The following is a 24,608-nucleotide window of genomic DNA, read 5'->3' as shown; positions in this document are numbered from 1 at the left end:
CTTAATATATAGATCTCTCTCTACGGAAACATCCCAATTTAAGAACTGTGTTTTCTCTACTCTAAAGTACGAAGTGTCCCCTCCACTCAACACAGTTAGTTGTGTGATATGTGTTACTGATGTCTGTTTAAGGTTTGTTATGAGTGCTGTGTACTGAGCATACCTATTATTCTGTGTCAAAATAAATTCCATCAAACCCAGTTGAGGGGTCATTAAGCTGCATCACTGATTCTTTTAGCTACACGGGGGAAGAAGAACCTCGTCTCCACCAAATTATTACTTTACAAAGCTAGCAACATTGGCGTTCATTTGGAGTCTGTCCAGTTATTGAATGTAAGTCTAGCATATTGTATTTTTAACTCTTCAGAAAGAAATCTGTGCTTTCAACTACTTAAATGCACTTCCTTGTTTACCAGCTACCCACTAACTTTGTCTGTCCGCCATTTGGTGCTTGGCAGGTTGTTTACATTGTATGGGTATGAGTATGGGTATGGGTATGGGTTGTTTACATAGGGTTTATTAGAACTTCTTTGCTGCAGCTACAAGCGAGTCTGATGAGTGCTAAGACTGGACCAAACAGCGAATGTGCTTTAGAACCAAAACAATGAGCTAAAAGAGGCTAAAAAGCTAACTGCAGAGTTCAGGCCAATTTATACTACTGTGTCAAATCTACAATCGTGGTACACCATAGCCTACGCATAGCTGCATACCCTACACTGAAGCATGACGCACACCTCCCAAAAAAAGTACACGTTGCGGCAAGGCCGACTGGAAGAACTGTCATTGGTCGGCTTGGTAGCATCCGTCTGCTGTGGCATAGACTCGACACGCATATTTTTTATATATACATATATATATATATATACTGTGTGTGTGTGTGTGTGTGTGTGTGTGTGTGTGTGTGTGTGTATATATATATATATATATATATATATATATATATATATATATATATATATATATAGATAGATAGATATAGAGAGAGAGTGAGAGAGAGAGAGCTTTGGAAGCTTGGAGTTAAAACGCAGTAAGCCACAAGACAGAGGGCGCGACCATGGCGCCAGCTGAGGTAGAAGTTTGACTGAATATGAACTTCCCAGGGACCCATGTGGCAGCTTGAAGGGAGAGGTGTAGCTACCGGTAAACCCGAGTCACTGGGCAGACGGAGTGGACCAGAAAGGAGGGGGCTGTGGCTACAAAGTCCCCACTCCTGTCACTGAAGGTCCATGTGCAAAAAGATTTTCTTTCCCTAAAAGGAAGTATAACTGCTCCTACTACAATGAACTGTGTTAAATCTGCTAGCCCACGGACGAACAGATAAATCTCTTTACAACATGCTTTTATGTTGTCATCAGTACAACATGGAACATTCTCAACCCTGTTCCCAAGGTTTTCTCGACTGCAATAAATTAGAAATTGAAGTTTTTTTTGCTGTATTTAACAAAGCAGTTTGAGTGTGCAGCTGTTCGACAGAAGAAGCTAGATGTGAACCAGCTAGGAATGGTTCACTGTGACCATGGCAGCTGGATGTGCAGAGGTTAATGATGCTGCTGGAAGCCAATTGCCCCCAACCCCACCCAGTGGCCTGTCCAATTAGGGCAGTTTCATGAACAGACCATTATCAATAGAAGGGACAGGCATGGGGCAGGGGAACTGAAAGAGACTCATGTCCGCTGTGAGGGCAGCCATCGCAGCAGGGTCATGCTCTATCTGTGTCCTCAGAGCAGGGTCGATCTTCTCCAGCCGCCGCTTGATCCTCTTTGCCTCCCTCTCGCGGATCAGCCTGGCCTGCCTCTTCTCCGGTGTCTCGTTGGCCCTCTTTAAACGCATGGCCTCCCTGTCTCTCTGCAGCCTACGTGCCCGCTGCTCCTCTGATTCCTGCATCCTCTGCATGCGCTTGGCTTCGCGGTCCCTCAGCCTCCTTATTTCCCTCTCCTCTTCCGTCTCACACGCCCGCTTGTTCTTCTTTGCCGTGCGCTCGCGCTCCAGACGCTGCATGCGGGCCTCCAAGGGCTCGTTCTTCCTACGCAGAGCCCATTTTCGCATCGGCGACTGGGCCTCGACTAACTGCTGATAGGCCACGCAGCTGTTGCACACCAGCAGCACTCCGGCAGGATACACCGGCATGGGGCTCAGGATGTCGGGGATAGGAGGGAGGCTTGAGGAAGAGGAGTTAAGAGCATCGGGGATAGATGCGAGTGATGGCCCTTCAGAGAGGAGACTGTCGGGCAGTGAGGGAAAGGAGGGTCCTTGGTCAGAACCTGTGCATGGTCCTGGGCCTGAGCACGATCCAGATCCTGGGCCCGGGCCGTGACACGCTCTGGGGCCTTGACACTGGCTCGAGATATGGCCTGCTCCCTGGCAGGTACGATGGGCTTGACATAGACTGGAGTTGAGGTCAGGTGTGTGACAGGGGTGAGGGCCCTGACACGAGCTGGGGCTGGGGCCTGGTCCGTGGCAGGAGCAACTGCCAGGGCCCGGGCTGGACATGGGGCTGCTCGAGAGGGACATGGAACAGGTGTCCCTTCCACCGGTGACATCCATCCTGGTTGTGTCGAGGACATCTTTAAGCTTCTCCCTAAGAAAAGACACAGTGTTAAATAGCTGGTCAAAGTAATGCATCCACCTTATTCATGTCTGGACGTTTGAGGTGAAGTAATTCTACACTTAAAACTCCTTAAAAGTGCATGTTATTGCGGGTTGTCCGTTAATCGGAAGGTCGGCGGTTCAATCCCCGGCTCCTACAAGCTGCATGTCGAAGTGTCCTTGGGCAAGATACTGAACCCCGAATTGCCCCTGGTGGCTGTTCCGCCAGTGTATGAATGTGTGTGAATGTTAGTTTCTGTTTGAGCACTTAGGCTCAGTGAATGAATGTGTGTGAACGGTGAACGCAGATGTAGTGTAAAAGCGCTTTGAGTTGTCGAAAAGACTAGAAAGGCGCTATACACAAATATGGAGGCACTTAATTGAACAAATTTAGCTTGATCTGCCTGGTCACATATTTTTTAACAACTGATTTCGGCTTCATCTACCAAGCATGCTATGATTAGAAAGTATTTAGTCCAAAGATGACTCATTTCATCTTACTCATTTCCCCAACTATTTGTTTCAGAGATGAGCAAGACGCTGTGTCACGTGACCTGTGGTGAGTAGAATTTAGCATACTGTTAACCACCCAAGAGGTGGTGACTGTTTCCAGATAACACTACAGTGAACAAAAACACATGTGCCAGTTCACAGTTAATTATAGCTGGCGATAACAACACCAAATGACTTTCCCACACACAAAGACTCGTGTTTTTTCTAAAGGTATAGTAACACCGGATTCTGCCATCTTTAATAGCTCATGGATTGTCTTGTCTTTTTCCACTCCTGTCCAAGATATATCACGGCTTCCACAGTGTTTCTCCATCTACTATGTGTCCTGACCTTGCTCGTGCTGTTTCAATTTGAAACGTAACGGTAGTTGCTAAGCAACATGTAAGTTTATTTCCATTAAATCTGTCATTCCAGTACTAATTTTATTCATCCCTCATGTTCTGCATCGTGACTGATCTCACACTCCAGGAATCACTGCTCTGTCCTGTTTGAGTGTGCTGCTTTACAGACACATTTTCAGTCTGTTCACCTTTTGATAGATTTTGACCACATTCAGTCAACCTAAATATTCATCTTTTGAGAGATTAATTTTTCAGTTTAGTCACTGCACTCCTGCCAAAAAATAGTTTTTTGATGTTTACGAGGAATTAAACTGTATTATTTTAAGTTGATTCTCCTGCTGAATCAGTGATGATGTCTGCTGACTTTGTCGCATGCTAAAAATATCTGTGAGATCCTGCTAGAAAGATGAATAAAATTTATCTATCTATTTAATTTGTCTATTTATTATGATTTATTTGAATCTTTTTCGACGTGAAAACTGTGGAAGCAGTTGACTACTATGTTATTAATTTAAAGTCAAACACAGACACTTTGGGGCCATAATAACAGATCTACATCTACAGCATCTGAATACTTCTTCCTTTAAAAAAACAAACAAAATCAATGTGCATTAAAGGCCTGAGACCAGGGATGCAGTAGTGATGAACCGAACCTGTTAAAGTTGTTGGTGTCTGTGAAGCGTGCGCCACAGACAGCGCAGTTGGAGAGGCGGTCCTCAGAGTGGATGAGAAGATGCCGTCCAAGCGAGCCAGGCGAACTCAGGGCTCGCCCACACACTGGGCACACATAGCTCTTGGAGTTGCTCATCATCGTTGTGTGCTGTTCAAGACAGCAAAACAAGATGAGAACAAGAAACCGGGAAAAGAACACCGCCAACGTTAAAAGATGACAACCGTCTACTTGTTGTTGTAGCTGGTTCTCAAAATTTAGAACAGTAACAAGCTGGGATTAACAAAAAAGAAAATATGGTTGCAATAATAACAGGGGATTGCAGAACAAGTGAAACACTTCTGCATGTACACTTCACCAGTAACATAACAATGGAAATATGGCTACTAAATATTAATAAATATTTTAAACTGTAGATGATCAATTAAAGAAATATTATTACTATATTACTACATATTATTAGTATAAAAAATGTCTCAAATGTAACAACTGCTAAACTATAATAATCATAACTGATGGTGTGGGCATAACGCACAGTACTGCACATCCTATAAGCATGTAAAGTTAGAATCTTAAAAAAATGGAAGATCTGTCCTTTGATTTTCTCGACAATCGTTACAGTACATTCAACAACAGATGAAGAAAGAGAGACCGGAGATACTACAAGTCTTGTAAGTTTGTCATTTTGTAATGGAGACACTGAATGGAGATTTGACATCACTTTGGAAATAAAATGTTCGTGTGAGCTTTTGCATAGAAATGATGCATATATGCAAGGCATTGCTACGGGCTGCAACTATGGCAGGTGTATTGCTTAGGACTAAAGGAAGTGCAGAGTCAAGTGTGACCTTATCTGGATGAGCAGTTCTCTAGAAAGCAATATTGGAGGCCAAGCAATGGGCCCGTTCCGAACAGGCACAGTTTGAGCGGCCCATGCGTTAGTTTTATCAAAAAATGGAGGACAGTTTATATTTAGTAGGGCTGACCCCTAATAGTCGAAGGTTCGATGCTTCAATGGGCGGAGCCTGATTTGACTGTCAATCTCACAGTCGAAGCTTCGCAGCGAAACAAGGATCGTACCATTTTGGCAATATGGCAATTGCTGCACACAAAAACACACGTGATTCGACTATCAGTTGACTATAGGCAGGACTTGACGATTCTGATTCGACTATGTAAATCCTTAGTCGGGGACAGCCTTAATATTTAGTGTTTATTATTTACTCTTCTAAATGTAATACTAAAGCCATACAACAAAATCTGCAGATGTGAAATTGTTAAACAACATAATTGGAATAACAAAATTAAGTTGACCCAGTTTTGAAAATAAAGTCTATAGCACACATTAAATGATAAGACATGTCAAATACTAACAGCGGCAACTGACACTGTTGTGTCTTGTGGCACTGTCCATACAGTCTATGTGGGTTAACAATCTTAAGTGCAAGAACCACAAACTGCCTGACTACCCCAAACATTTACAGTTAGGAGTGTGTCACTTCTGCAAATGCTAAAGTACAGTATAAATCAGCTACTGAATGTGAAGTGAGACTTCACAGCCATTGGTGTGGACATGTATAATGAGAGTGGAAGGTGTGGATTATGTAAAATAAAAGGATAAAGATAAGATAAAATAGACTTTATTGACCCCACACTGGGGAAATTCACCAATGAAAGACCCTTCAAGATGAGGTGAACCTGCAACTCCAAAATATTTAAGAGAGCACTGCAAAATGAACGACTCCTACATGACAAAGTAGGCGCAGTGGATTGGCTGACACAAGTCAACACCTTCTCCCTTAACCTGTGTTTCATTGAAGTTCTGGTGCTGAAAGCTACTTATGAGGCTTTAAAAGGTGACGACCTACCACTAGCAACAGACTGCAATAAAGAATCTAAAGCTGCTTTGTTTTCATGGTTCTATCCTAGATAAGGACAGGCGAGACAACGTTGTTCTCACCTGGTAGACATGGGAGATCAGCTTCTCGGGGCTGCTGAAATCCAGCGTGCAGAGAGGACAAACAAAGTTGATGCCGTGGTCTGCCCCTTCCTCGCTCTCCTGAGGAAAACCAAGCATCATTAAAACATTTTTCAGGAGCAACACCAGTGCTATACTGCAAAGTACACCTACACCTCACAGCATTGTGTTAGGATATCATATGCATTTTGATATTTATTTTGCTTCTAGAGGTATTATACTCAATCAATTTGTCCTAATTTTCTCTTTGTATCCTGAGTAATTTAAGGCAAACCAAACTGAGGCAACGCAGAACTGATTAACATCACACGGTGCATGCTTAAAGAACAATGCTAGAAAATGTAACTTGTGTTTTATTTCTCGCTGGGCCTTCTGCAGTGTCGCTGCTCATTTCCCATGTTTCCGGCTGAAGCATTTTTGAAGTGCTACTGTATATGACGATGTGTTGTAAATAAGCAAAACTATCCCAAACCCCAGTGACATGATGCGGTGTGCTGTCACAGATGTGATTCACACACAAGCTGATAAATAGAACATTTTTAAACAGAAGGCCCAAGCACAAAACATACTGGCTGCCACCAGAGTCGTCCATTAATTTGAAGTGCTTCTCGTTTCTCTTGTTCCTGTTTTTCTTCATTGCGTGTATTCAAGTTTACAACAGTCACAAGTTGTCAACCCAAAAAGAAGTGCTAAATGATGTTACGGCATTCTAAAAATGTTTTGCTGCTAAATGAAAAAACCTCTTTAATCTGCCAATTTCACTAATTTGACAGAAAGTCTGCCCACCAGATAATGCTCTCATTAACATTTACTAGTATACTACCATGTGACATCACATGGTAGTATAAATATTCATAGGAGTATTTTTCACACAATTTACACACATGAAGGCCAAACTTAAAAGGTGACCACATGAATGTTAAACATATGTCTGCACACTGCGGTACAACTAGCAGAAACCTAGTTTGTGTTTCAGACTTTTCACAGATGATCTGATGAGAAGGAAACACTGTGAAAATGTCGGATATCAGCATTTCCTGTTCCCGTTGACTCGTTAAACCTGCAGTGGCACAAACTCCTATAGCAAACACTAAACACAGAGTGGACAGCTATCTCCAAATCAATATTCAGCTGTTTCATGCACAACCGTTTCTCATTTTCACAGCACTCATTTCAAAGTCTTGCCACAACCCCTTTAGTTATGAACCACATGCGATGCACCGCTTATCTCAAAATGAAACTGGGCACCAATGCAGTGACGGGCAGATCCTTGTCAATAATTTATCTCTGTGGAGTCTTGTTTGTATATTCATGCCACAAGACCAGCTGTGCAGTACAGTGGGCCATTGTGTAACAGACAGGCAGCACTCACGCTAATTAAAAGATGAGGAACCCGCCCTCTCACCTTTTTGACTCCTGCTCCTTGTAGGCAGCACTGTGATCTCTTGGTGGTCATGTGGTCGTCGGCGGAGGTGTTGGAGGACGAGTCTTCACCGTGGTTGTCAGGATCACTATCACTGTCTTCTATGGAGGCAAACACAGCCCTATCAATACAGACAGACAACAGAACACAGAGCAGGGCTTACTCTCACTAACACCCCTCAGTCCGAGGACGTCCCTGCAAAGTCCATCCACTCCTCCCCTGTCCCGTCCCTCCATCCTGTACCTGAGATGCTATCCTGCTCTTGGACTTCCTGGGAGTTGTTGCTGCAGCATTCACTGTCTTCGGTGAATTCGTCCCTGCCATCCATGTTAATAGTGTGCTGAAATCCTGTGATGCCAGAAGTGTGGAATGGCCCTGGAGATAGACAGAAGCAGTCAGTGAGATAAAGTGTTTCCAGTGAGCGACTGACTGGAAAGATAAAAGAGAATAGTGAGGAGGGCAGGTGACAACCATATTTGTATACTGTGAGCTAAACATACATAAAAATATATATTTAAAACTACGGGTAGGTAATATGACGATACATGCCATGGCGACAATCATTTTAACATCTCGGTTTATTAGACCAAATCTTAACTGCTTTGTGGTCATATTGTATTTTAATGTTGTTATAAGATGAGATAAAGCACCTTGATATGCCAATTATTTTATTTTGTAGGATTTGCTCTTACTCTTATTTAACACTCTCATTTCAAAATCATGTGATTAGAATTAGTTAGAGCCAGACCTTTGGAACCTTGTTGAAGAAAAGCCCTAGCATTAGTTGTGGATATGAGCGAATGAATCAAACAATAATAAAATGCCAAGAACTGCAGATCAAGGTTCTTTTTGTTTACAGCTGCATAAAAAGGTGTGGGGCACATGAAAGGAAGACCGAGCCCATCTATCAAGTGTCACAATTTAGATGGCTGTTTTTTGTATGAAACCGTACTGCAGTTTCCTGCATACCATGAACCATACCATGACCAGAGGTGTGTCTACAGACAGACGCTACTGTGACTGTGAACCGTGGTGGAAGGACCTGTAGTTGAGGAACTGATTTCACAATTAACATACTTTGTAAAATATGATGACAATTCATAATATTTTGGAGCTAAACATGTTGATAAATGAAGTCTGTTTTAATACAGAAGCCTCCTTTTTTTATCTGTTTATTGTACCTTCATAGCAACATAGAAACAGCATCTACTGACACAGCATACCACAAGAAGGTATGAATTTTTAACACTAGTGCATTCACCTAAAGTTCTTGTTTTGTCCACAAGACACACACAATGTATCCAGGCCTGTGACCTCAGAACATTTAGCTATTTGATGAAGCACAGAATGGTTACAGTAATACAAAAACAGTGTCAAAGGTGAAAACTATGATAAACAGCACAAATAACTCAGCACCAGAGAGTGACATATTAATTTATACAATTCTACATTTTTCTCAAGATTCAGATCACAGGAACTTCGCCAATCCGGCTGCTTTGACACGAGCCGCGCAACACTGAACCATAATGAATGCTAAGCCGAGCAAGGCAAGCCCACTGACATACGTGCACACACATTAACTTCATTTGCATCCCAACCCCCACTTTTTCACACACATATACACGCACACACACACACACACACTCGCAAGTACATGCTAGCTCTGTTCGACAGCCATGCTGCAGTCCCACGGGGGAAGCAGCCTTCACTCCTTTCTTCTAGCTAACTGCCTCGCTACTCGCTGTGTTTCTCTCTCTCTCAGTACAACCCACACACTGAACAGCCTGGCTCGCCCTCTGTCCTCCCTGCTTGTATGTCGCTCTGACTACTTCCATATCTATACCATCAGCTCTGAGGGGGAGGATAAAGCTACATACCATGGCAGCCAAATATGTGGCTCATTTAACTCTTTGTGATGCCAGTCTTTTGTTTTATGGTAGCCCTGTGCGCTGCAGGATTCTATGAAATCCCTTTACTTTTCTTATTATTACACTTGACCGTGCAAATCTAACTGCCAGCCCTGCTTCATTGGAGACAGTTTTATTGAAAGCACCTCTGACATTCACATACAAGAACATCCCACTTCAGATGGCTAAAATTAATGAAAGCTTAAAATCCAATTTTCATCCCTTGTGTCCTCTCCCTCCATTAACACAGATCAGAGATAGTGGAGAGATCCTGACTTCAGTTACCTGAGACTGACAGAAGTAATTACAGCCCTCGTCACAAACCTGAGGTATCGTACACTCATACTGGGTCTCTCTCTTTCTCATTCTGTGTGTCTGAGAGAAACATAGGTACAATCTTTGAGGAGGTTTGTTAGTGGCAAGAAGTTAGTATGTGTACAGTTACAATACAATACAATACAGTTCAGGCACTTTTCCAATAGAAATCAAAGCATTCATTTACACTACTAGAGTGGGTTGGAGTACTGAACTATGAACTACTACAACAAGCTGGCTTCACGGCACGTCGCCAGTGATTGATGTGTGAGAGATACCCATCCCCCCGCTGCTATGGCTCTGTCTGTACATCTGTCTCTCCCTCCCTCCCTCCCTCAGTCTCTGCCACTGTGATGTTATCTCTGAGTCTGTGTGTCTGTAGGCAGGAGGTGACGCAGTGTCTGACTGAATCCAGACAAAGAGACAAACTCATCAGCCAACAGACACACAGAAGAGGGAGAGGAGAGGAGGAGGCAGTGTGGGGGGGGGGGGGGGCGCAAAACAAAACAGACAAAAGATAGAATGCCAAAACTCTACTCAAACACTAAGCAATGGGGGTCCTGTTGAATTCAAAGTCCCCTCCTTCTGCTTTTCAGCCGCCGTCCCGTCCAAAACACACACACAGACACACAACACGTCTGAATCTGCAGGAAGTGCTGGGGCCTCTATCTCACACACACACACACACACACACACACACACACACACACACACACACACACACACACACGAGAATGAGGATGGTGGGCCAGACATAGGATCAATTCTTACTCTGATTAACTTGTGACCTACTATCACAGAGAAGAAGGTGAAGTGACCTTTTTTCTCTATGGGACACTTTCTCTGGTTAATCTGGCACCTGAAATTAACGTTGACGCTCCTCCTTGATGATTACAACAGAAAAGTGATATTTACAAAGTTGCATTTGCAGTTGCAGGTGATCAAGACACATTTGTGCTGAGCTACTACAGCACATTTAGGGAGAAAACAAAACCAAATTCAGTTGCTTGCCAGGAACGGGTGTATATATATATATATATATAAAAAACTCCTTTTCATATTAGATGAAAAGTCCAATTTAAAATAAAATGAAGCTTCTGTTGCCACACATATGATGTGCAATTTGAAAAGCTACGCAGCATTTATTGTAGTGAAATCTTTACAGTATAACAGTTTAACAGTAAAATATGCACCTATTCTATTAAAAAAAACTATTTACTGTCAACCTGAAGGACACCTCTACTTTTCTCCGTAATGCATGCACCACCTCCAAACATAATTAACTTTGATATAATGCTGTTTTTCTTGGTGTTGTTGTACATCAGACTCAAGGAGGAACACAAATAGCTAGACAGACAGCACTGTTGTATTATTGTCTGGAATTCCCTGTGCGTGCATGTGTGTGTTTTTGTGTGTGTGTGTGGCAGCCCGCCTGCTTGTCAAGACTGTCTCCCTGCCTGTCTGGTCTGTCAGTCTGTCTATCTGGTCTGGACCTCTCTAGAGGGGGGAGGGAGGGGGCCTCTGTGCATGCAATTCATACCTCACAAGACAGGTAAAGCAATCAAGGCAAAGCAGAGGAAAGTGAATGTACAAACACAGTGCCTAAACTCACACTCCGGGAGGTATGGCTTGTCAGTCTAAAAAAATTGTTTTGGCATTTCTCCCTGCGTGAAGTGCACTAACGTATGCCAACATCACACTGTAATAGGCCCTCCTGAGGAGATTTCAGCTCCCACTCTGGACTCTTGTAAAAGTGTTACCGAGCAGCAAATGAGCTCATTAGCTCTCGGGGATTACTGCAGTCACAAGTGCAAGATGTATTTCAACAGCAGTCTAAACAAACTGTTTAGAAAGGAGGGCTGCGGCATACAGGACTTCACCAGATTACAGACAAGAGGATCCAGGGGGCGGGAGGCCAAAAGCTAAAGCACAGAGAGCAACACCAGTTGATTCACACCAGGGACCTCGCCAGAATTCCTTAGTTAATTTTGTGTACTGTATGCTAATATTTTGTAAGAATATAAAACTGAAATTACTTAATAGTTTAGTACCATTGGTAGTAGGCAAGAAAGCCCTGCATTCAAAGAGGATGCTTGAGGACAATGTGCCACTCAGAAAGCATTCATCAGAAATTAATCAATAAGAGAAAATGTGTACTTCTTATAGCCTTATATAGGTTTACTGTAGCTATATAGAATATATGTAGAATAGATATTCTGTAGCTATCTCATTCTAAAAAGAGACATTACAGAAACATTCATTTCAACAACGGCAACTACGCATATTTTGCAAAGCTGAGGCTGTACTTTGTGCCGAGTATATACTCTGTGGGGGTGCAAATTATTATTTTTGTTCATGATTAATGTTTAGATTATTATCTCGATGAATCGTTTTGTCTATAAAATAGAAGAGAATAGTGAAAAATTCCCATTTTAACTTCGCAGGACTCAAGGTGAAGTGTTCAAATTGCTTTTTAACAGTGCAAAAGCCAAAAATATTCTGTTGACCATCATGTATGATAAAGAAAAGCATCAAATCCACACATTTGAAAAGCTGGAAACAGATAGTGTTTGGCCATTTTTTTTTTTTTTACAATAAATAAATAAATAAAATAAAAAATCCTTAGATAATTATCAAAGTATATATTAAAATGCCTTTCCTGTTGATCCACTTATCGATTAATTGTTTCAGCTCCCCCGTTCTGTATTGTTTCCTATCTTTGTTTCCTGAAACTGAGATGTGAACCAATGACACCACGCAATCTGCAGCGTGAAAAACGCTTGCCCCTTCTTATCGCGGTTCATTATGCTCATTGTGCCTGCTTCTTCTTAACACCCACACCATGTTTTTGCTAAGTCAAGCTACAGAAATGACACCTTAAAACCAAACCCAGAGACATGGTTAGCCCACAAGCCCTGACATAACAGAAAACTACAGGAAGATACCATTGTGAGTCAGTCTACTTGGGAAACACACAAATGGTGATATGAATTACTAGTCCCCGAGCACGCCACTGAAAGTTTGCAAACATTAATACATTTCAAAGGAGAAATGTTTACATTACTTTGTTGCAAGACCCTTTCACATGATCAATATATATTGCTGTGTTCATCATAAAATAATAACAGCTACTATTAAGTATGAGTATTTACCAGCTCATTAGCATAGTTTTTTAATTTAGTTATTCAGTGGCTTAGCATTTTCTTTTTTATTGTATTATACTTGGCCAGAGATTGATTTCAATTACTGGGCAATAAGTGTTGCTGTCCACTTGCTTTATTTCTGTCTCTTTTGCATTCATACATGTGTAACTGTTACAATTTAACTACTAGAGGGGTCATTGTGGAATAAAGGAGAGATTTAAAAAAAAATGGATCAGCGAGTAAAGTCTTGTGCTGTATTCTCACGTGAACTACAAACCAAAATGAAAGTGAGCTGTCCCTCACCACTCTGACAAGAAAACTGTTATGCAAACCTAAAAACATTCCAATGACATTTAAATGCTACCTGCCCCATCTTTGGTTTCAATATGAATCCATCACAAGCTACAGTGGACATCAAGGAAAGCAGCTGAAACACTGTTAATGCAGGTAGCTACAGACGCACATTCCGCCCAGAGAACCCGGATAATGGTTCCTATAATGGACGTGCCACGGATAAATAACTCATAAAATAGTAGTATTAGACAATACCTGGAATACCTACAGTTAACTTTGAAGGGGTTGGTCTGTTTTCGCCTGGACATATTAATGCCCACTCCCGGTATAAAAACTGGAATCTCCTCCTAACCCCGGACGGTTACCCTGACACCAGTCCAGGTGTTTTCCGCACTGAGGAAACAGATGATGAACGAAATAATAAAAAAAATAAATGTAACCAAACCGTCTTCTCGATCAGCAGAGTCGGGACCATTTAATAGGGTAAAAAAATAAAAAACGGATGCATACAAGAGTCACATTCTTGCAGTCGTTAAAAAAGCCCCGTCTCCAGTCGACCAGGGGGGTTTAAATGATGTCCAAGCCCGACCAAGAGAGACACCGAGCAGCCCCGAGCTGCTCCGATCCCGAGCCGCTGGCACCCGCGCACTCACTGCAGCGATGCACGAGCTCAGCTGATCTCTAACGTAAAAAAAACCAACAAAACCGATGAAGCCATACCGAACAGGATTGTGGGAAATGCAGGGACGATGGTGAGTTCACGCTAAAGATACTAATGCTGCGTTCAGGTCGTGTGGGAGGAAAGAAAACCACTGTGTAGAGAAACCTCACAAGATTTTCACATAGGCTATGCACGACCTGAATATTTTTCGAGATAAGTCATAATATCTAAAGGTGCTCAAAATATATTTCAGAATTACTTCGCCATACTTTGAATATTATACATATTATACTTTGTGTCTACAATAACCCACATTGATGGCAGTTAAAATTAGTGTTAGGTCTACTTTGAACATTTTGGTATATTTTTTAAACATATTAAATATTAAGTAGAATCCACTGGATAATAATATGTCGACAATTTAGTCAAACTACGATTTTCAAGGTCAAGAATAAACCTTCACACACTCCACCTTAATTTGTCCTAAAAGTGCCTAAACCTGAAACCATAGCAGCTAATGAGCTTGCATGTCAACAGACTCACCTCCATGACAACAACTAAACACATAACCAAAGATTGAGAGATACAGTTGAAAGCTCCTGAAAAAAGCGAGTGAGAAGACGGCCTTGAGTTGAGATTGTTTTTGTCAAATCACCAACTACTGAAGTACAACATTACGTCAAAAAAATATGTCAATGAAGTAGATAATTTTCATCTTCCACAAATTTTCTAGTATAATTTAGAGCCCAACCAACAACATACCAACAATATATCGGATAATATATCAGTCAATGTTTGTCTCGTCAACCCAAAGATTTTTGATAATGATCACTTGATTTGGTTATTAATTAATTGTGACCAAGACATGTACTGTACCCTTGAAAACAAACTTGTCAGTGCCCTCTTGTGGACAAACCATGCAATGGCAAAACAAACATATCTTATGCATTTCCCTACTGCAATTTACTTATTGGCCAAAATATATGGCCTAGAGATACTGACATACTGTATCTGTATTAAGTTACTATTGGCAGATAATATGGGCTCTAGTGTGTATAAGTTCTTGTGGAAATTGTATGATATGTGTCTCACAAAGTAGGACTCATTTTTAAGGGTCATTTCACCCAAATCAAAAAGAAAATTTTTGTAGATCCACTGAAAACTGTTGATAGCACGGAGTATCCACAGCAGGACACCTTTGTATTCCGGCTTTGTGAGACAGGCCACTAGAGTGGACGAGTGTTGATAGGAGTGCTGTTTGTTCACCCAGATGAAAAGCCTCTAGGCTGACAGGTCAAAAATATGGAAAAGTGACTTGATGGGTGTGAACTTGTATAAACATTGACATAGAATTGATTAATATGGGTTACAGTAAGACGGACAATAGTGCTGCGCACAACTCAAAGAGTCTTGTGGGTGGACAAAATGTAGTATTTTCCAACAGAAATAAACAGCAATGCACATGAAAATTAGCATCACATTAAAATAACCCTCTTCATTTTTCATCTTCATTGTTTTCTTGATAAGATATGCGAGTACCTATTTGTTACTTACTGTGGCCCTGTGATGAACTAGCAACCTGATCAAGGTGTCTATCGCCCACCTGGTGTATGCTGGGATAGCTTCCTGTCCCCCTCGAGCCTAAATAGGAATAAGTAATATCAATGTATGAATGATTTTCTATAATTTCTTACATTTCATTGTGACATTTTTAATGTAGCAAATCAGAGAAATCAAGGCCCAAAACTCAAGTTTCTGAATATGTACCTGAAAGCTAAGGTTAATGACATGTTTCAAACCATACCTCTCAACATGTCCTTTAATACTTATTTCATACCAATTATTTGCATTGTCAATCAGTAAATAGGCTAAGAAATTCTCATTTGTTACTAGAGAAGCCCCAGTCAGTTTCTAAAAAGTGAAAGTTTGTGTCTGCAAAACAAGATGGATAAGGGCAGATCAAAGAACTACAAATGATTAAAAATGTCCAAGCAAGGTAATATTAGACTAAATAATAAATATAATTTTAGTGTTTCCATATGACATGAAAACTATTAAGTATTTAATAAGGTCATATCCACCTCTAATTCTCCATCCAGCAGAATGCTTGTTTACATAGACAGTTGTATGATAATTTTAGGCTGTGAACACAAAAATAACAGGCTCAGCTGAAGTCTTCACATCGCATTACAAGCATCAAATCCGAGGGTAATTAAAATGGCCTTCTTTAAGAGCTTTGGGACACTTTAATATTCACTGACACCAACATACTTTTTAACCAGTGCTTTTTGTTACAACCATTATTTTAGTGTTGTTTCCACCTGACTTTATGTTTCATTACAATGCATTTGACTATATTTCAACCTTATTTCTACATATAAATGTGATCTGTATCCATGAAAGCTTTTATAATGATACTTACTTAGTCTTAAGACCAACCCTGATGCGGTTATGTATCTAATGTTTAATAAACCATTAATCAAGCCCAACCTATAGGATGATAATTTCTTGGACATCCCAGTAACAACACTAGGTGGCGCTCCAAACCACTGAACTCCTAATGTCATAACATTACATGTAGTCGTCATCACTGACTGCCACGAGTGAACGGACCGCAGCACGACATTGGCAGCGTAAAAATGTATTCTTCCGCAGGGTTAACAGAAAATATGCCATCTCAACAAAATAATCTCGTCGTGTCATGGCATTTACGGCGTTTGAATAATAAGTGACAGATTACGTGCATTAATATGCAACCTGAAAGTCACGTTACACACAATTATTTAGAGTCAATCATTGAAATCAACGTTAACGTTAGCTAGCTGGCTAAACATAACAAGCCCAACGCTAGCCCTTCATAGTCAAGGCGAGAACGATGGATCAGAACAACCTTACTAGCAAGGCAGCAACTAGCAAATGATAACCAACGTTAACAGTACAGCCAGTCACCTAGCTAACTTACAGCTCTCATCATCATGAAGACGTAATTCAACTATTACCCATGGTGTCCGAGGAACACTGGCATATCAGGTGGGAGTCTCGGGCAGAGGTACAGCCTGTGAAGACCACAGGCTAACGTTACTGTACGATGATGATAAACTTCAGCTCTGTCCGCGCTTCTTTCACTAACCTCTGGGAAATGTCAGTGTAACCCTCCGCCTGCGGTAGATGTGCTGAGGCTGGAGTAGCCACCATTTTGCATGTCTAGTGTGTTCCTCCCTCCATTGCTAATAGAGACGATTCCAGTCATTTTCTGGCATCATATCGGCTAGTAAGTATATTCTACGAACAAATATGTCGGTAGGAATATATGGAAATAGTTTAACTTATGAGTAATCATTAGCGGTTTGTTTGTATCTACGTTGACAACTCTCACTGTGGCGCTGCATAGGAAGTCGCAGCCCTCAGTATACCGGGGTTGTGCCTGTCAGCAGCTAAGTTAGCTAGCACGGTTAGCAAACCTTTAGCTTTGCTGAAACTACCTGCTGTGCTAGGGATGTGAAGCTCAATAGCAATTTATGTTGTGTAGCGTTCCACTAAGTCCCAATCACCGTGACAACACGTAACGCCAAACTTATGTTTTATATCTTTCTAGCTAACGTTAGCTAACATAATTATCATTTGCATTTTTAGTTCAGGTAGCATTCAGACATTGTAATAGGAAAAAAAACGACTAACGACTGATCAGGTATCCAGCTAACGCCACAGAGGACTCGCTAGCTTGATAATCCAAATGCTCCAAGAAGGCCTAAACTGCACCATGTCTTGATCATCCACGATCTGATTCAGGTGTCATGCCCAGCCTGTAATGGCCTCTCATTTCATTTCGACAACATCGTTTGATGCTATTGACGTTGAACATCCAGTTAACGAAATAATGTCAGCCAAGGTGAAGCCACTGCTGTAGTGTCAACCTAATGTGTTGCCCTTTCACTGGAAATATTAGCGTATACTAGTGCTAGCTTGTTGTTAGCTGACTTTTGCTTGGTGTAATGTGCGTTAGCAAAGTAACATTAAGCATTTGACGTTTGGCTCAAAGCTTAGTGATGATATCAGACTTGCCTAACCTGACAAAGTGTAAACATTTGAGCAGTAAATCAACGTTCAATTTCGATATCCAAGAAGCTAACGTGAGCTAGCTTAGTGTGTTAAGGACGTGGACTTATTTTTGCTGTAGTTTCTTAAGTTAGTTGCTTGGTGTTGCCTTCTAAATAAATACGTTGTCAACATTAAAGACACACTCCTTTTAATAATACGAATACGTCATCTGAGGTTGAAGGTGTTTTCATAAAGCAATTTGTGGGTTTACGTTAAGGAAGCTATCTGTAAGTAGGAAGTGACCAAATGAGGATGACGCAGAGCATGGGTGATTGCTCTACATTTATGTCACATCTCTTTTTGAAAGCTGTAGAACATTTAAGGAGTGCCATTCCTAAAAATCCTGGGTAATAATCACAGTTTGTCAGTTGTCAATTACAGTTGTGTAATATTTGCAGTAGACAGATATGGCGAGGAGATTTCAAGGATTGAGTAGACTCCAACTTGTTCTTTATTAAATAATTCAGTGTGAAAACATGACTGCTTAATGTTAGACCGCTATGACCTTAATTAAAACCACCTAACCTTTAGCTCTGCTCACAGCGTTGTGGTTACTAACTTTGTTGCATAGTATTTACTTGAGCAGTAGCATTAAGCATTAAGTAGAGCTTTATTTTACAGTAGGGATAGCAGTGCAGTTATTAATCACACAATATTGAAACAACTTCCTACTAGGCTTTTTCGCTATCTCCCATGCAGTGTAAATTGAAATAGCTCCAGGGTTTGTCTCAACGTCCTTAAAAAGACTGAAGTGTCTTAACATCAGAAGAGTTCTTTGCATTATTTGATGTGTTAGCATTTTTTGTTTTGACTTTGTGTTTTAGTATTGTCAGTTTGCTAAATCGCCAGTCATGGTCTATAATGAGCATCCTCACTGTCTTGGTAACACATTTGATTTGCACAGTAGCTGATTCTTAATCTCAAAGATTGTTCTCTCCCCCTTCACAGTAACAGCTGCCCTATAAAGTCAGTGGTGGAGAAAGTACTATAGGAAATAGCATTAGTAGTCGTTTTCAGCACTAGTGGTGGTTGCTGTGTGAGTTTTGTCTGCTGGCTAGTTTGCAACCTAACAAATAGATAAATATTTGTGTAGGTTCATTGATCCTACAACTTGGAAGCAGCAACTAGTGCTTTGCTGTAGAGAAAGGATGAAGATGGCCGGGGGTTTAAGGAAATAAACCCTTCTTTGCACACAAACATGGGTTCCATTGGTTGTTTGTTTGAGATCTGTTGAGCTATTAATTCACACGATTGCCAAGTAGTTAGATTTTAACTCAGAAATGGCTCTCAACTGTCTCTACAGCCAACCAGGCTTAACACATATACTTTAAGTAACTTCTAATACATTTAACATTGTCTTTTGCAGATTGACACTGTACTGTTATATGTAGTAGTGTACCTTGTTAGGATGAGGAAGACGGGGTGGCTGCAAACAGTATTGTATTCACAAGCTAACTAGCATTTGCATGTTTTTACTCTTGCATGTTTGCTCTTCCTTGTTTTGTATTTATGTGGGGTTATCAATTATTGCTATGCACAGCTAATCACTTAGAGTTGGTGATATAAGAAGGAATAGAGTGGTCTGCTCTTATAGTATTTCATGTGTAACATCTGAGTGCACAGCTGATCACAGAAACAAAGTGCAACATGCAGGTTACTACAACCTGGCAAATTGAGTAGGGAATGCTTCTCCCCAGTGGTGTCTGTATATTCTTCATCTTGCAGCTGTCTGATTATCTTTTTGTCTACTTTAACTGTGCAGCTCTCTCGCAACAAATAAGGTAGCAGTAGATATGGCAGTGCTTTCAATTTATAACCATAAAGTCCTTATTGTGTTCAATAATCTAATGTAAAACCACTTAAAACTGTGTTTTATCTTTATGCTTCTAGTATGATGTCTCAGAATTGACAGGTTGACTGTTCTCTGTGGTAAAAAGGGAGGTGTGGCGTGCTTTTCGCATGTTGCCGGTTGTCAGGCTCTGAAAGCTAATCTAGGCTGGCTGTCCAAATCTCATGAGAGGAAAAGCTTGTAATGAACATTTTACAGTACGTGCAAAGTATGCCCATAACAGAAAGATGTGTTAATGGTATTGCATAATTTTAATAAATGACCCATAGTGTTAGTTCTTGCCCCTTTTGTCACTGAGCCGTTTGGGCTGTTGTGATTCATCTGTGTGGTCACCACCACCTTAACTGTTCCCTCTTTGTAGCAAGGTTGAGTAAAGCTGACCTTGCTGAGTGAACCATTGGCGGTTGCTGCCTAACTATTGAATAAGCTCAAGGCTCCCCAATCCTGAGGTCTTTCTAATAAGACCTCAGGATTAAGTTTTGTCTTTTAAACTAAAGATGCTTCCGCCTCCAAGAAATAGTAACAGCAATAAAAAGTAATGGCAGTTATGAATAAGAAGAAATAAGTTATTTTGATTGTAGAGTGTGCTGTTGTACTGCAGCTACAAGAATGATGAACTGTAAGTTAATCAGCTCTCAGAGGCTGGATTTACCTTCTTTAATGTGTACACATTTGATTATAAGCACAGCAAGACGTAGGGAGTGATTGATGATTTATGGAGCCCAACACACTAGGTCCATTCAGCTCAGGTAATTTAAATGGTGTTAAGACAGACAGTAGATCTCTGGCTTTATTAAAGTGTGGCCTTGCCTGACCACCCTCCCCATTCCTCTTTGATCACAGTGAATTCTTAGATTCTCTATAAACCACCTCCTTATGCAACAAAGGAGCCCTCATTCCCTCTAGGCCTATGTATATTTTCCTCAGTAGACTGGCATAGTTTCAAAGAATTTAATTTGATCTCGTCAGCGATTCTTATGATAAAGAAAAGATGAGGAGTATTTCCTTTGGAAATTGCAACCTCTACAGTACAGGTTTAAAAGAATGGAAGGGGGCAACCAGTTATGTTTTAGGCCTTGTTCACACTGCCATTCCAAACCAGTTTTTTGACATATCCAGATTGGTTTTAGGGTCTGGTAGCAAAAAAACTCATGAAATGCGATTTCTACAAATCGTATCCAAGCCACATTTGGAGGTGGTTTGAAATGCGATTCCAGTCTGGTTTCTACAGATTGTCTCAGTCTGGACGCTCAAAACCGATTTTACAGTGTCATTTGCGTCACTCGCAACGCGACACACAACTACAGCGTCAAATCCAGACTGACAGAAGTATGTAAGAGGCTGAGCAGAATCAGACTCTCTTAAAGACTGATTTGAGAAACAAATCTGATTTGCTTGCAAACTGAACATAGCAGGCACATAATAAGGCAAATGCTTATGACACGGTTTCATGTATAAGTGCATCACAGAGCCACAAGTTGTCTTTGGTGTTCTGCTGCATATGTTGTCACATGTTAGTGGCACTGAAAATCATAGGGGGTCAGCAAACTAGTAGAAAGCATCTAAAATGCTCTTTCAAAGTATTCCTCGGATGCTTAGCATGACAGCAATCCAACCAGAAGAATTACTCACTTAACTACAAAATAAATATGAAAATACAATATTAAGGCAGCCTCTTAAGGCAACACCTTTTCTTTGGTGTAGCAGACTGTGACTTCTACTTGCCTGTGAATGCTAGTCAGTAAAGGACTTTATAGCTTTTATAAAGTACTTATTAGTGCAGTCTCACATGTAGAATTACATTGTTCATGACAACAGTTGCGTATCAAAGCAATGCCCTCCTTTAGTTTATCACATCATCACTTAGGGTCTCTGCTCTGTCCAAATGCCTTTTTATGTTTCTGTCTACCAACATGGATTTGCTCAACAAGTAATTACCATCATTGCTGTAGCAGCTTAATTATGTACTGCTTACTGCCAGATGAAAGGCTTTGTGAGAATGGAGACGAAATGTACCTCTTTCTAGGTAGGGTAGTCACCGTTAATAACGTTCCATTTGGATGAGAATTGAAAATTAGATGTTGTACCAAACGCATGAGAACATGCATGTCAACATTTACATTCAAAGGTAACGAATTCTAAACTTTATAAATTTATTTTCCCAGATTTTGTTGTTTAGTAAGAAAGCTCTTAGAAACGGACAGATGTTTCATATTACAATCTTTTTTTGTATCTGCTTGCATATTAATCGGCTTCGTTTTCATAGATAAAACACCTTTCCCTGCTCCAATAAAGAGTTTCTCTTAAATTCTGTTAGAAACGTTTCTTTAATATTACTTAGCTTTGAGTCATGCCATCACCTTGCCTGTGTTGCTTGTTTTATAGTGATGGTGGCTCTTTAAAAAAAAAAAATATTTATTTTATATATATATATATATATATATATATATAATATATAATATATATATATATATATATATATATATATATATATATATATATATATATATATTTTTTTTTTTTTTTTTTTTTGTGTGTGTTCTTACATATAAACACAAGATAATTCATTCTCACCAACTAAGCATGTACTTATAAATATTTAAACATCTTCTTGTGGCTTAAAACTTGTGTGTTCTGAGAAGCTTCTCCGTGAGGGAATGAAATTTCACCTGCCATTCTCCTTTCCCTCTGCACTTTTAATACTATTTTAAAAAATGCAGCACTTCATGAAATGCACATCTATTTGCCTCCTTAAGCCAAATAGCCATCATATTCTTTGCTAATGGAGTTGGATTTTCTCCCCCAGCTTTACATGCACTTAAGAAACCAGGTTACTGGGGGAAATCTGGTTAAGGCTAGAAGAGAATGTGTTTACATGCACTGCACTGATTTTACTTAACTGTAAGACTTACATTTAAGTGAAACTGGCCAGCAATACAATTTCTTTCCTACCTACTACTGTTCTTGAACCAAGGCTGACATATTTTAGGCATGTAAGTAATATAAAATGCTGCAGTGCGAAGAGATTGATTTACTTTTCTTCAAATGTTCTTCATTAGAAGAATTGTTTTGGTGTGGACTAGTGCAGTGCCAAAGCTATGGCAGTGGGTGCCAACCTGTTTCTTTTCTTCACGTTTTTAAGAGAATGCCAGCTCCGATCAGACTGCGGGAGCTGATCCGGACTATCCGGACAGCACGGACCCAGGCAGAGGAGCGCGAGATGATCCAGAAAGAGTGTGCTGCTATCCGCTCGTCCTTTAGAGAGGAAGACAATACATACCGTTGCAGAAATGTGGCAAAGCTTCTTTATATGCACATGTTGGGCTACCCGGCACACTTTGGGCAGGTATGTTTGGTGATGGTGGGAGAATGGGCAAAATTATGTCATTGTTAGAAAGCTCTTTGCGGCATGTCACTCACTCACATACATTACCCATCTCTTTTCAGCTGTTGTTATCAAATAAAGGCCAAAAGCTTATACCCTTGGACGGTTTTGTGACATACTGACTTGTTTTCCAGCTGGAGTGCCTGAAGCTGATTGCCTCCCAGAAGTTCACTGACAAACGAATAGGTTATTTGGGAGCAATGCTGCTGTTGGACGAGAGGCAGGACGTTCACCTACTAATGACAAATTGCATTAAGAAGTAAGTGGAGTCAAGATCCTCAGTAAATGTCTACAGGTGCTGGTCATATAATTAGAATATCATCAAAAAGTTGATTTATTTCAGTAATTCCATTCAAAAAGTGAAACTTGGATATTATATTCATTCATTACACACAGACTGATATCTTTCAAATGTTTATTTCATTTAATTGTGATGATTAAAACTGACAACTAATGAAAATCCCAAATTCGGGATCTCCGAAAATTAGAATATTACTTACAACCAATACAAAAAAAGGATTTTTAGAAATGTTGGCCAACTGAAAAGTATGAGCGTGTACAGCACTCAATACTTAGTTGGGGCTCCTTTTGCCTGAATTACTGCAGCAATGCGGCGTGGCATGGAGTCGATCAGTCTGTGGCACTGCTTAGCCCAGGCGAGACGCTTCTGGCGCTGTGTCTTGTTCAAGAGTGGCTTGACACAACGAATGCGACAGCTGAAACCCATGTCTTGCATACGTCTGTGTGTGGTGGTTCTTGAAGCACTGACTCCAGCTGCAGTCTACTCTTTGTGAATCACCCCCACATTTTTGAACGGGTTTTGTTTCACAATCCTCTCCAGGTTGCGGTTATCCCTATTGCGTGTACACTTTTTTTCTACCACATCTTTTCCTTCCCTTCGCCTCTCTATTAATGTACTTGGACACAGAGCTCTGTGAACAGCCAGCCTCTTTAGCAATGACCTTTTGTGTCTTGCCCTCCTTGTGCAAGTTGTCAATGGTCGTCTTTTGGACAGCTGTCAAGTCAGCAGTCTTCACTATGATTGTGTAGCCTACAGAACTAGACTGAGAGACCATTTAAAGGCCTTTGCAGGTGTTTTGAGTTAATTAGCTGATTAGAGTGTGGCACCAGGTGTCTTCAATATTGAACCTTTTCACAATATTCAAATTTTCTGATTTACTGATTTTGGGGTTTTCATTAGTTGTCAGTTATAATCATCAAAATTAAAAGGAATGAACACTTGAAATATATCAGTCTGTGTGGAATGAATGTATACATTATACAAGTTTAACTTTTTGAATGGAATTACTGAAATAAATCAACTTTTTGATGATATTCTAATTATATGACCAGCACCTGTGTATATACACAAGGCCATGGCACTTTGGAACCCCCAAAATCTACGTTACCTGCTGCTGCTCTATCTGTCATTTAAAATCTTTCTT

At 40.5% G+C, this 24,608-nt stretch overlaps 2 protein-coding genes across 14 annotated transcripts in view; one reads left to right on the top strand and one right to left on the bottom strand.

The window, feature by feature from the left end:
• Nucleotides 1-1,322: 1,322 nt before the first annotated feature.
• Nucleotides 1,323-22,913, bottom strand: LOC123958567 (zinc finger protein 821). Of its 10 annotated transcripts, none has more exons than XM_046031989.1 (7): nt 22,895-22,913; nt 15,386-15,472; nt 7,755-7,886; nt 7,494-7,612; nt 6,071-6,169; nt 4,094-4,260; nt 1,323-2,578 (listed from the first exon to the last, which is right to left on the bottom strand). In XM_046031989.1, the coding sequence occupies exons 3-7, from the start codon at nt 7,837-7,839 to the stop codon at nt 1,594-1,596; spliced, it is 1,455 nt and encodes a 484-aa protein (XP_045887945.1). In that variant the 5' UTR covers nt 7,840-7,886; nt 15,386-15,472; nt 22,895-22,913; the 3' UTR covers nt 1,323-1,593. The 10 variants fall into 10 exon arrangements, with proteins under 10 accessions (XP_045887945.1, XP_045887937.1, XP_045887939.1 ...); XM_046031981.1 differs by lacking the exon at nt 22,895-22,913 and adding an exon at nt 16,831-16,941; XM_046031983.1 differs by lacking the exon at nt 22,895-22,913 and adding an exon at nt 16,831-16,941 and having other exon boundaries at nt 6,071-6,166.
• The window catches only part of ap1g1 (adaptor related protein complex 1 subunit gamma 1), a 24,656-nt gene continuing 16,784 nt past the window's right edge, over nt 16,737-24,608 (top strand). For 2 of the 4 annotated variants that reach the window (XM_046031980.1, XM_046031977.1), the window contains exons 1-3: nt 16,945-17,102; nt 22,921-23,124; nt 23,298-23,422. In XM_046031980.1, coding sequence (XP_045887936.1) covers nt 22,924-23,124; nt 23,298-23,422 — 326 coding nt within the window. In that variant the 5' untranslated portion in view covers nt 16,945-17,102; nt 22,921-22,923. Of the gene's footprint in view, nt 16,862-16,944; nt 17,103-17,464; nt 17,621-22,920; nt 23,125-23,297; nt 23,423-24,608 lie in introns of those variants that run through there. The other 2 variants (XM_046031978.1, XM_046031979.1) reach the window with 2 other exon arrangements.

This window comes from Micropterus dolomieu, linkage group LG20, assembly GCF_021292245.1.
Source record: "Micropterus dolomieu isolate WLL.071019.BEF.003 ecotype Adirondacks linkage group LG20, ASM2129224v1, whole genome shotgun sequence".
NCBI classification, from domain to species: domain Eukaryota; kingdom Metazoa; phylum Chordata; class Actinopteri; order Centrarchiformes; family Centrarchidae; genus Micropterus; species Micropterus dolomieu.
Note: the sequence above shows the minus strand (reverse complement) of the source record. Positions and strands in the feature narration are given on the sequence as shown.